This window comes from Numenius arquata, chromosome 4 (genome assembly GCF_964106895.1).
Source record: "Numenius arquata chromosome 4, bNumArq3.hap1.1, whole genome shotgun sequence".
Classification (NCBI taxonomy): domain Eukaryota; kingdom Metazoa; phylum Chordata; class Aves; order Charadriiformes; family Scolopacidae; genus Numenius; species Numenius arquata.
The window spans coordinates 46,136,919-46,150,571 of record NC_133579.1 but is presented as its reverse complement, the minus strand read 5'-3'; the positions used below and the strand labels follow the sequence as shown (position 1 = coordinate 46,150,571).

Genomic DNA, 13,653 nt, shown 5'->3' with positions numbered 1-13,653 from the left:
CATATTAATTTGTATTTAGTAACATAAAGGAAAACAAAATTAGCATTAAGCAGTATCTAAAAAACACTTTCCCCTTTCCCTCTGGAAATACTATGTTTACAAAAACAGAAGAGTGCTGTCAAAACTAATATAACTGTCTTCTCATTAGAACTTTTTTTTTCTTTAAATATAAACACTGTTAAAAAAGATTTTATCCCATTTATTTCCATTCTTACCAAAGAGCATATATCCAGCCACCAGCCACAGATGAGAGGAAACACACCAATTTCGACCACCACTAACAAGGAGACCTGTAGAAAAACAGAACAAACAAGAGAAGAACATCTCACTAGTTTAACAAAAATTGCTAAGAAAATGACAATGTAAGCTTAAATTGACAGGGGTTTTACCACACACACAAAAAATAGGATTACCTTGACAACGATATAGCAAACTCCTAATAAACGTCGTGATCGCTGGAACTTAACAAGTGCTGCCAAACCCTGAATAGTTTTGTCAAGAAAATAATACTGAAAAATACTTTATAAGACAGTTTGATTGATATGAAACACTGTATTTATGTGGTTTTTAGCAACAGGAAATTTTATAAAAGACAAAAGTAAAATAAGTAGTATGTATTCTATCTATCTATTTTCAAAATTGGCTGTGACTCTGGAAGCCACAATCCAATGTGCCAGATAACTCCCCCCACCTCCAAAGATGCATCTAAAATAAATGAATAAATAAATAAATTAATAAAAATAATTCTACCACCTTTCAGAAATTAAGCATGCAAAAAAGTTCTCAAGAAATAAACAGTTGACTTCGAAAACATCTGCCACAAGTAGGCAAGTTTCAAAACCTAAGGCCTACTTTAAATGGTAGCTCTCCTTTTCATGCAGTCCAAAACAAATTCTCACCTTTTCCAAGAAACACTGGATGCATATTAGAGTTTGTGGGTTTGTTTTGTTTTCTTTTAGGAGGCAAAGCAGAAACATGCCAATCAACTGTTTTACCACATTCGCACTGCACACTGGCATAATGTGGTCTGAAGTTGATGTTAGCTTTGTGTACTCTTGAACAGAAAACTGTTAATAAATGTTTATTCTTTCAAAATGAAGTTGGTGTAGTCCCTTTAAAAGCACGCAGCTAGAATGCAGACTTCTTACTTGGGAACAAATCCCTTGCTGCAAACTCTCAGAGACTTCAAAGAGAAAATAAAACAATCTATACTCTAAAGACCTAACAGGATTAAAAAGATCCAAATAAATTTCCCATTGTACACTATGTATTTTCATAGTTCCATTTCTCTTTCTGCTCCAACTACATACCCTACAGCAATAGTGTAAGGACAGTGAGGAAAAACCAATGGTTCTACACTCATCTCAGACCTTCAAAATTTAGTTGGAGGCCTTCAAGCAACCAAAAAAGCCTATGATTTTGTGCTGTTAAACATGTGCAAGTGTTCTGAAGAATGCAGACATGCTGACAACTTTTAAGTGTCCAAGAAAACAGAAGAAACCTTTCTGCTAATTTCACAAAAGAGCAGAGCAAAATGGTAAGTGAATTGCATCTGCATCATGTCTGTGACACCTCAGAATACAGCTAGAAAAATGTCTTACATGTAAAATTTGAACCAGGTAACTACTGACAAAAGGATACATGACAAACAATTAGAGTCACTGCTAGCAGAACATATCCGACTATAGTTGTAATCAGGCCTTCAAAGTGAGATGCTTGAACCTGGAGGGGAAAAAAAGGAAAGTTTATCAGTCTCTTAAAAAGATTTTTACGTAAACAAGAAAAACTCCAAATCTCAACTCTTCAAGAAGAATTACAAGTTTCTTTAGTTTTTACATATTTTAATAATCTATTACTTTTTTTGGCATCTCGATAAAGACTAGAAAGTGTTTATATTTATTGGAAAAGTCTAACAACTACTTTCTTCAAACATGAAACAAAAAGTGTCACCTTACACTACCTCTTATTTCATTACCTATTATCAGCTATGAGAATTACTCACCATGAAAACTTAAAATGTACATGAGGGACAAGAAGCTGTTAAAACAATCAAAAACATATGCATATTTTTGTAAAAGAGGGAAACCTCACTTGAAATGTAAACAATGGAGGAAGTGAGAAAGAGTGAGAGAACATTTTTGATCATAGATTAAAAAAAGCTTTCAGGAGAAAAATGAGAGATACTCCAGCTTACTTTTGTGAACACAAGTGGAAGGATGCATTGAAAATATTGTTATTATATAAATTATAAATAAAAAATAAATAAATATTGGCAGTTTTTATATTGTGAAATTATAAAACAGTACTTACATATTCCTCAAAGCCGAGGCCAACAATGGAGAAGTGACCAATGTGGTACGGACAAAATGCTGCATAATGGAAGCAGAAAGAAAACAAAAAAATATCGTGAAAACTGCTATCTGGAGACTTATTTGCAGGATGTGTATTGTAACATGGTAATTATTCTACTTCTCATCAATTTTGTGAAAACTAAAAAAAAAAATAAAATTACTTTCTGTGCAAATATTTGCAAGTCTTATATTTCTATAATTTTATGAACACTGAAAATCAGATCAGAATTCACACTGAAATACACTGTGTATAAATTAATTCCATTCCTCAGTCTTACGTACTAGGGTGTTATCAGTCTCACAGACTGCTGTAGAGACCTGTTCTATATATTCACTCTTTCCCATGCACCAGAAGACTTAAGTAGCCATTTTATGTCTTTGTCAGATGGGACTTCCTTTAGCAAGGTTTCAGTTTTAGTGCTTTAATTCTTAAGAATACTGTGAAAAATGCAAGTCTTGCAGAAATTTGCAAAGGGAAGAGAAGATGAGGGGGAGGAGGACGATGCTTCCGTGAAGGGATGAGGAGCAATTGAGAAGTCTTTTACTTTGAATTAACATCTTAAGAACTGTCACCATTCCTGAGAACTCGCTCTTGCCAATGCTGACGTCTCAGGAGGAATGAATTAAAAACCACAGCACTTTCCCAATTTTTGGACACCTGCGTATTTGCAACAAGATCAAGGGCTGTTTTAGCTCACCTTGTGGTCTTCTAACTGAGCTACAAAGGACTACAGAATTCAACATCACTTTCCTACAGGAGTAAATAGGAAGTAAAGAGGTTGCAGTGACTGTAGGCTTTTATTTTTACCTATACCGCCTTCACTATATCATGATAATCCACTCTGGGGACTAAACATACCCTCAGATGAAAAGCCTGATGATTTTCTCTCTTCCTCATTTCCATGACCGAAACATAAAGACACTAAGAAAAGATTTAGCAGGGCTTGTATTGCCCTAATTAATGATGAGAAAATTTTAATTTATTTCCCTCTCAGAGAAATCAACAGTTACTGGGAATAGCAAGAATGTAAAAGATAAAGAGAGGACTTGCACTCTTCCTGCCCAGAAAGAACAAGTGAAAGAAAAGCAAGATGAAAAAAACAAAACAAAAACCCCCACACTCAAGTCCTAGACATCAGACTGATGACTATAAACTTTCCTAGCACTAACTATACATAGAATCAGAACACGGAAATATTCCTGTCTTGTACTAGAAATGGAAAGAGTCTTGCAAACATTTAAAGTTGCAATCCAGTTTCAGCATCTACAGGAAGGAGAAAGGAAAATAAAGTAAAATACACCACTAAATAGAATTTACTGTTTTCTGAAATTTAAGTCAGCCTAAGTTGTGTGAACTAAGGAAAGTTGTTCCGTAGCAATTTTGTACACAAAATGAAAGTATATTTGACAACTCTACATAGTCAGCTACTTTCTTGCATATCCCCCTCCCTCCCAATTTTGAGGTCCAAAAATGGATTCTTGATGTACAGAATGACTTAACAGTATCTAGGGAAAATTATAAGGAGAAAAAATATCCTAGCCGTTCCTAAAAGTACTGCAATTGCTCATGCATTAAATTCCAGGAGGTTCCTCCTTTAGTTTAACAGTATTCCAAACAAATATTACTGCCTGTGCTTTGGTTGCCATCATTAAACTTTTAGTAGATTTCCTGTTTTAAATCTATTCACTTAAAGGAATTAAAATGACAAAACTAGAAGCAATTAATTTATTATTCTTATCTTCAGTGTGTTTGTGGTTCCATATTTAGATGTCACAACTTCATTTATTCTGAGAGAACAGCCTTAAAATTAACCTGCATTATCACTTCACACAGAAGGATCATTTTAAAACCTAAGAGCAAATGATACTTACCAAACACAAGTATGAACAACGTATTTAAAGATACCACCCAAAAGACATGTTCCTGTGAGGAGTATGGGTGAAGGAGGAAAGAAGACAAGGAAACAGTACATAAGTATCAGTCATTTAAATAAGTGACTTTACTTTTGAATCTAAACTTCTGGTAATAACAGGAAGTTGAAATAAGAACATGCACATCTCATGTTAGAGCCAAGAAATTTGCTCTAGATCAGAACAAGCAGGGCACATTGTAAAAGAAGCTATGAACATTCATGGACGTTTACCTAGGTAAGAGCATTTATATTTGCTTCAACACTCTTATTTTGTAAAGATAAGCTCTTCTTTTAAAATCAATTTAAATAGTTCCACCCTTAAAAACAATTACATGAAACGTGTGTGGATATTTGTTTTATAAATGAGAAAATGTTCACCTGAACTTTCAACAATTACACTTTGTCACAAGAAATCTGTTAACAAAACTGACAGCTCTCTAGAAATGACAGCACACCTCTATTTTTTAATATTACATTTAGCTGTGAACTCAGCCATAAGTACACTGGAATTTTAATTCTTTTGATATTAATATTTAAGGTCAATTACTAATGACAAAATAAGCTACAATATTTTAAACATGAGACACTACATTAAAATATTATTTTATTTCAGACATGAGACATTTATCCACTACAGTATCTAATAAACACATTCATAATTCAGGATTATATTTCTTTCACACATTAAATAAAGTAAAATTTATACTGCTGGAAGAGACCACAGATTTTTTTCCCTTTAAAATATAAATGACTTCTTTTTTTTAAAGTAAGTCACCTGGCAGATGGCACCCAATGAATGTAGCTGTGATGGGTTAAAGTTTTGTTGCCATTTACTCTTTGCTCTCTCTCTCCACTGGCCCTCAAGTCAGAGCTAGACATCGCCAATACCCAGGTAGGATGGACAGCAGAGAGAGCCCATCAAATAAACTATAACAAAGCCCACTAGAACATATGCATTATATATGTAAGAGTTTGTCGGGGAGATAATCAACACAGGCTCACCCACAGACAAATGTTAAAAAGCCAATAGCCTTTTTAGGAGTGCTTTGCTAAATTACTGTAATCATAAAGATTTTTGGAACTAATTTAAAAGATACATGCTCCAGAAGACAGACTGACTACTGTGAAGATTTAAAAACAAAACCAAACAAACAGATTTGATACTGATATCAATTAAAATAATATTCAAGAGAGGAAAAATTCTAGAGAGGAACAACAACAACAAAAATAAAGTCAAGAAATGTAACCGAAGATCTCAAATTTTTAACTCCAGTCTACACTAAAAATTGGTAAGTGGTGTTCTGATGGTATTAAGGCAAATCAGAGAACTCTGAATGAGGACACTATTTCAATCATATAGAGCAAAACTTAAGACTAGAAGAGATATGTATTTTCAGTTTATGGTCTTTTAAAGAGTCTAATTTTTATTTACAGTGGAGTACGTGATCCAAAGTTACCTTTGTCTTTTAAGAAATTCCACTTTTATGACACACACACCTCCTCTACTCTGTGAAACTCCTAAAAAATACAATTTGCTTGGACATCGTATGAAAGTCTCTTTAAAGAATATATATCATATGAAAATAGAGACTTCAAATAAAATGATGTAATTTTTAAAAATACAGTTTACTTTAAAAAGTGTGTTCCATAGAAATTCTTGAAATGCAGGATTTCACTTACTAAAAAAACCAGAGATCCATCAAGTCCAAGCATCTGTGAACATAAGAGAGTTAATTTTATTTACCGGTCAGAAAAATAAAGCAACACTGATCTAAAAGTAAGCCTCATAGAAGCCCCTTGCACATCAAATGTTAATGTCCAATATGGTCTAAAGTTTTTTGTATTGCTCAACCAATAGAACCTGGACATAAATTCTTAAAAATAAAGGTAGAAACACAGTTGATTACAGGCAGCGATACACATTTGGAATATCTTAATACACATGCTCTTATATATGGCAAACCAAAGATATAATCAATTAATTTATAGGCTATTTCTCTCCAAGACTTTGAAGACTCTGACAAAGGTTTTGTTTTTACAAAAGATTTTAGTGATTGAACTGTTATTTAAGATCATGTTTAAAAAACTCAATATTAAAACATAAGAGCAATTTATTTTGCTTCCTAATTGTAAAGTATCAGTTTATGTTGCACTGAGAAAAGTCAATGGTTAATATTTCAGCTTCAATGTATAAAAGCAACTAGTAACAGGATAATGTTGCTACACTCGGTGTTATGAAGTTTAGAACAGTATTGACAGGAACAAATCCTCCATCACTCTGCACAGCTGTTACGGAAGTGTCCACAGAACAGCCAAAAATAGAGCATCTATTAAGAAAAAACAATCTCTCCTTTCCCTCCACTTCAAGGATTTCTTACTATTTCAATCCAGACACTCCTACTCCATGATTATGACTGCAAAGTACCAGGTTCAAGGCTATTTTGTACCAGGATTTTGCACTAAGTCCCAAGATATTAAAGTTGCACATATTTTACAAAGTAAACCAAGATGCAAATATTTTTGAAAACTCAGAAAGCTTGCATGCTATTTTCACAAGATGAAATAGCAGAAAAGCCTACCCCACTTCTGATACTAAATGCCAACTAGATGTCTATTGCCTATGCCAGCACATAGGATTGGAAATGGTTATGAGAGTTTGCTGAAACTGATTTCTATATTAATGGAGAGACATCAAAATATTTTCAATTAGGAGTACATCAACATTTTCCAGCACATATATTTCTGAACCCAATTTAACACTTTCATCTTGAGATACACAGTGGAATGGTTCAGAAACCTGAATTTAGGCCTTTTTTCACTAAATGCCTTTCAAAATGAACTACGAAGTTTTCACTAGACACAAAACAAAGATCAAGACCTGTCCCTCATGATGAGAACTGTATTTCTACTACACTGCAATCAAGGTAACAACTATATCACAGCCCAGGAATACAGTGACTAGCTTTGCAACTGTCTGCCATAAGCACCAGTGAGGCTGGTACATCACATGAAGCCGCTGTATCTATCTTCAGGTAGATTTTGCTGCACGTGGTGAGCTTTGAACTCAGATGGTGGCTACTTCTAAGCCAGTGCTAAAAAACCTAGTTCTTGAGTCTCTCTCTACTTGAGTCTCTGATTACAGTGTACATGCATCTCATGCTCTAATTATGGAATTTGTGATCCATAAACAAAGCAGAAGCACTGCTACCTTAAAATGCTCCACCATTTTTTAAGAAAACATTTTTCCTTTGCAAATACATAAATAAAGTAAATTAACCAAAAATTTCAGTTCTCTCCTTTTTTAGCTTTCATGAATACAAAATTTAAGCATTAAATTATATGTAACACAACACCTATGTGCTCCTAATCCGGTCGAGCATCCTCAGTGCAAGCTGCAATTCAGTTCTAAACCTGACCAAGGTGAAAACTTCAAAAAAGTCTGTGCTAAAACATGTTTTAAGCTGCTACTATATTTCAAATCAAAGAAATGCCTTTTTGATAGCTAACAAGTAGCATAATAACATTATGGTTTTAATATGATGACTTTATGTCACTAAAGCCTCTTACTGATAGATCTGGATACCGTTGTGTAGTGTGAAAACTATCCCAAATGGATTTTAACACAACAGTACTACAGATAATTTCAAGTATGAGTCTGAATTACTCAATTCAAGAAAATGATTCTTACTCACTCGCTCCCAAGTAAGCTCTTCTGCTGCTCGATCCCATTCCAAAGCATTCCAGTTCATGTCATCTGAGGAGACAATGGCCATTTTTACAGCTGTTAGACTCACCCAAAACAAGATGTAACCCCTTCATGCTGTGTTTTAAATGAACAGACTTAAGCACATAACATTCAACTCATAACTGCCGACAGCTTTTCAGCAAGCAAATGCTTCAGCATTCAAAAGAAATATATGAAATTTGCAAAACCAAGTTAAATAAGATGGAGTGGGAATTTACACAGCTTCCTTGAATTATGACAGTTCTATTTTCCGTGGTTTCATTTATATTTAAAAAGAACTAGAACATTACTGTTTTGAGTCACCTGTTACCTTGTGCTCCATTGTTTGCATCTGCTGCATCTTCTACTACTGCATCTTCTTCATCTTCATTATCCTCCTCCTCCTCATCCACTTGTTCTTCTTGAATTTCAGGGTTCTCACCCACAACTGCGTTCTCAGCAGCCGGGTTAGCAGGTTGATCAAGCACAGCATTTTCAACACCTCCATTTACCACAGCCTGAGCCTGCAGAAACAGGATTTAGTATTTAGTTAAATTGATCAACCTCTCTCTGTACTTTTACCTTGTATATAGAAAAAGGGAGCAGTACTCAAAAAATGTTAAATAGTTTTTTAGATAAGCATTTTAAAAGAGGAAGAGAAGCACTCAGACTTCTTCACAGAGTAGATGAGGTTGGAAAGGGCCAAAATTACAAAAATTATAGTATAATAAATCCATTAACATTCCCTTTTACAGAACTTCAAAAACATAACAGTGGTGTCACTGAGTTTATGCAGGAACACACGTTCAACTTCTGCTAACGTAAAAATAAATACATCCTGCAGTAAAATAACATTACTGTTGGGTTCTGAAAATATCTATTCACAAACCCACATTTTCTAAATTTATCATGAAATACTGAGCAGTTAAGTTTTACCTCATTTTGTTGACCAACACCATTGAGTGGCTGTTGCTGATTTTGTTCCAACCACTGTGGTGCTCCTCCATGGACAATCTGTTCGCGTAACCAAACAAGGCTGATAAATGCACACAGGGTGCACGTTACCACAAAACAGCCCTGCAAACAGTCAGCCAGTAAGTTCTCCCTGTTAAAGAAAGAAAAAAAGCCACATTAATGACAAATATATTTTGCTACTAAGACTAAACTTAGCCATTGTTAACTACCACAAACAGGCCCTCCTAGTTCAAGTCAATAAATAAACTGGTATTTACGCAAAAAGCTGAATTTATTTATGTGTCTAGGTGAAGAAAGTATCTAGAGGCAATTTTTATTTAATTAAAAAAATCTATTCAAAGATTTGTTTTAGGAAGGCTGTATGTACCTGCGTACAAATCATTTTAAGTGCCAAGATAAACACTGATTTGGAAAAGGTTTAATTTCCCTCTGGTTTGGTTTCTGAAATTCCTACTGTTTAAACATAAATATTCCTGCAAAACAGGATCTGACTCAATATGAAGAAAAGCTTTAAGAGTAGTTGAGGAAAAACAATCTTTAAGAATAGCAAAGGAAACACAATAGTCAGCAAGTAAATGACTTGCTACCGTAAAAGGTCTGTTTAAATGGCTATATGCATAATATCTAGTCCACTGAAACATTTTATCTGCTGACCTACTCTATCCAAAAGAATGGAAGTGCAGGGTTTGAATTCAACTACTCTGCAGTTCAGGTAGTCTTTTACCCCAGATACCATCTCTATACTTGAAAAATTCTAATCTATCAAGTCATACATAACTGTAAAGCAGTAGCAAAACAAAGTTCAGTTAGCCAGCTGAAACTAGGGTTTCATGCAATGCAACAGGCACTTAACTGGCTTAAGCAACTCTCATCCCTAACTCCAGATACCCCCTTCCCACTTTTTTGCACCCTTGCACTACTTGACCACAGTGAATTTGCTCAGGAAACTAACCAACTACAACACATTCTTTAAACTAAGTAATATGCCACCAGTACTCTGCCATCCCCAAAGAAATATCAGTCTGGCTCTCCATGCTATTTTCTCTCTAGATTGTAAAAGACGCAAGAAGAGGTGCTCTAGGTTCAGTTGTTTCAGATTCTTCTCAGAAAACTAAAAATAAATTCTACGCTTACTGGGTGATAAAAGGAAAAGTAGTTCTTAATCTCAAGAAAGCATCTCTCTCTATTAATAAGAGCTAATGAAACATGACCTGATGTCTCAAATCTGATGATGAATTAGCTGAGCGTGATGATGCCCAACTGAGATGACTTAGCTGAACCGCACAGGACATTCATTCAAAATATGCTTGATGCACAACTGATTCTACTCGAACTGAGTTTCAGTTGCTCAGGTTCATGATAATGAAAAAAGTAAGAAACTGAAACTCTGTTGAGTTGGAGTTTACTGATTAAGTAAAGTTGGTATAAAAAAAGACAAAGAAAATACTCAATAGCATATGTGAAATTAATATTATTAGCAATATATATTAATATTCTACTGAGGCACCTGATTTAAATTGTAGGAAAATAATTTTTTAAATTATTAAGTCTAATTTTGCAGCATAAGTTTTCTTGACACCAAATACAAATCTTCATTAACCAAGGCCCATTTTGTAAAGTTAGTTTTCCATCTCCAAAGAACCTGAATAACAGAACTTCAAAGTGAAATGATTTCTACTGTAATACTGTTGGCCATATATCTCGTTATGCACAGAGTAACAGGCAGCTGCTCATGTAAGACAATGGATGATAACAAACATAACTGGAAGAAAGGGACACTAAGTTCCAAAGCAACAATTTTCACGACAATCTGACTAGAAAAGTTATTTGTCTCAAACTGTGTAAATACTTACGTTGACAGAATATCTAATGGCAGTGTCAGTAGCGAGCTCACAGAGCCAGTAAACAAGCACTTGTAGATACGACCTGCATGAAGAAACAGAAGCGTGGTATAAATTTGATTTTGGTTATAGCCTCATCTGGAAAAGACCACAGGTACCCTCTTTTCACCTGGTGTCCTAACTAAATTTATGACAAGGAAAAAAAAAAAAACCAACAATCTTAACTATCAGTCAACTAACAGAACTCAAGACCATATACAACCATGTGGAAAAAAAAAAAAAAAGAGCTGTATTTTAGCTGAACGTTCTTGTTAAAGTATATATTCAAAGTGTTAGGTTAGACTCAAGATTCATCTAGACCTGCCTCCAGCTCTGGTCACACCAACGGATGCCTAAGGAAGAATATGAAAACAGGTTAAAGACACTTGCACCAATACTTCCTTGGTATGTTCTCATATGCTTCAAGCAAAGCAGTTCAGTTCCTGTGCCATATCTCAGTGCTAATTAATCCATGATGGATTTTTTCTCCCCCATTAATTTGTTCAATCATATTTTGAAGCTGCATAAACTTTTGGTATTATGATATCTTATAGCAAGGAGCCTCACCATTTCACTATCTGTTTTAAATAATTGTTTTATTGATACTTGATGCTAGTTAAAAGTTAGCTTTTTACCACAATTCCTCAGGCACATAATCTTAAGAGTAGTTTAACAGTGTACACAGTCTACTTCAGAAAATTAGGTTCACATCCATAGCACACTATGGTTTCTGTGACCTAGAATAAATAGCTCAGTTATTACCTCCTTGGTGAAATCTGTTTGGAACTTACAAAAAGTTTATGTTTCTACACCTCTCATGAATCAATCCACCAGAAATGCCTAAAAGGTCTACTACTTATGCTCACCTTATATATAAGGCATAACATAGCACTCGGAGGAAGTTAATGCTTATATCCCCAGTGCAATCCACCCCTCCTGCTGAAGTCCTGACATTGGACAGAAAATAATACAAAATACTAATAGAAAATTCAAAGGTCTAGAGTAAGTCAGAACACAAAAGAGACAACGGCTGTAGGTGATCTAATGAAAGCATTCAGTCTCATTGCAGTCAGTACTACTTACACATTTTATATTGAACAGTCACCAAATCAAATTTAGCAGGATGGTACTGATCCTCTGCTGCCAATAAGTTTTAATAGTTTGCCTCTGCCTACCATCTAGCTACACGGTGGGGGAACTTTGAAGGGACAAGATACCACTGTGAACTCTGCCAGGCTAAAAAGGTCAAAGAACACAAGCCTTACAACTGCCGATTACACCACATTGGCAAGAAACCAGTGTAACAAAATTCAGTGTGAGATTCTATGGAATAGGAAGGGGATTTTATTGCACAAAATCTCTAAGCAAGCTGATCTCTAAGCAAGCTATTTTTCCTCACAGATTTCACTTGCTCACTCTCATACAAGCACTAAGACATATGCCCAAGTGATCTGGACAGGATCACTTGTGGACAACACTGAAGACAACGGACACCAGCTAGTAAATCCTCATCGTATCTCCTGGGATTCTTCTTGACTGACATTCACAAACTGATTTTAGACTTGTCTTTCATACTCTTCCTGAGTGGAAGCCATTTGGGATCTTTGCCTCATTGTTGTGTTTCAGCCCTTGAGTGAGGCAAAATTCACAGTTCTCCCGTTTTCCTTATCTGATATCTTATGACTCCAGTCTTGTTCCTCATCTTCTTGACATATTATCTTTAGTCTGTTTGTTTTCCCTCTTGATTTGAATGAAATCACATATACACTGCTCTTTGGCAAATAACAAATACTCCTATTAGCCCTTCTTGTGCTGCTCACATATGCAATTTCACTTATACTTTACTCATGCCAATTTAAGTAGTCCTATTACACATCTCTACAATTTTGACCTCTACACAATTACATAAAACATATATGCAACCATTAAGGTCAGCTATACTGTTTTTAAAAAAAAAAAACAATGGCAACTTAATCACCCCAGAAAAATACAGTTGTGCCATATCAGTATGTAAAGAGTGATTTCTAAAATTTGAGATAAAGGAGGCACTTCAGATCTAGCATTTTCTACAGCCTTAGTGCACGCATTCACTTGATTCAGTGTGTACACCTCTTTCTTACCCCATGTGCTGCACAGGTACCTTGGCTATTTCACTCTAGGAACCATGCACCTACATACAAGTATCACAGAGAATAAAACCATGTTTATTGAATGGCCCAGTTAATCCTACTTCTCTGAACAGATCATAGCAAATTGCATAACTGGCTTTTTTCATCCACTAATGTAAATATGCTTTGTGCTAACAGAATAGCAACCACATATCAGAGTCTGCTGGGATTAGGCTGAGGGGACGCACAGAGAGACAAATTCCTTTTACTCAACTACACTTTATTGCATACCCGTCTTGTAAAGAAAAGAACGTACTTATCCCACAATAGGGTAACTGCATGACTAGCACGTTAATCTGGAAGACAGATTTATTCAACCATCCTTTGATAAGTTTGACAAGTTTTTTATGCTGCACCTTTTTCTTCCAGATGTAAAATACTGAGAAGAATACTTCCTTGTGAAGCCAGCAACACACAATTATTTGAACCATACGACAGAAAGACGGGCGGCAAAAAAAGAAGTATTTAAATATTACAGAAAACTAAATATTACATAAACTGCCTTCAATGTAAGAAAACAAGACCTACACAAACTTACACCCATGAGAAAGATCCTGACAAACTCAAAAACTAAACAGATTTTCCAGGGTTTGTTAGACTGAATGGCTCTGTCATGTCGGACATTTTCCTATGCAAATATGT

The 13,653-nt window shown here is 35.0% G+C and overlaps 1 protein-coding gene across 4 annotated transcripts in view; it reads right to left on the bottom strand.

Moving 5' to 3' along the window:
- Positions 1-13,653, bottom strand: part of MARCHF6 (membrane associated ring-CH-type finger 6) — a 51,133-nt gene that overhangs the window by 21,125 nt on the left and 16,355 nt on the right. For 2 of the 4 annotated variants that reach the window (XM_074146122.1, XM_074146123.1), the window contains exons 5-14: positions 10,817-10,889; positions 8,925-9,093; positions 8,320-8,512; positions 7,957-8,018; positions 5,945-5,977; positions 4,224-4,275; positions 2,311-2,369; positions 1,642-1,722; positions 414-482; positions 216-290 (exon numbers count right to left, since the gene is read on the bottom strand). In XM_074146122.1, the coding sequence (XP_074002223.1) occupies positions 216-290; positions 414-482; positions 1,642-1,722; positions 2,311-2,369; positions 4,224-4,275; positions 5,945-5,977; positions 7,957-8,018; positions 8,320-8,512; positions 8,925-9,093; positions 10,817-10,889 (866 nt within the window). The remainder of the gene's footprint in view (positions 1-215; positions 291-413; positions 483-1,641; positions 1,723-2,310; positions 2,370-4,223; positions 4,276-5,944; positions 5,978-7,956; positions 8,019-8,319; positions 8,513-8,924; positions 9,094-10,816; positions 10,890-13,653) is intronic. The other 2 variants (XM_074146124.1, XM_074146125.1) reach the window with 1 other exon arrangement.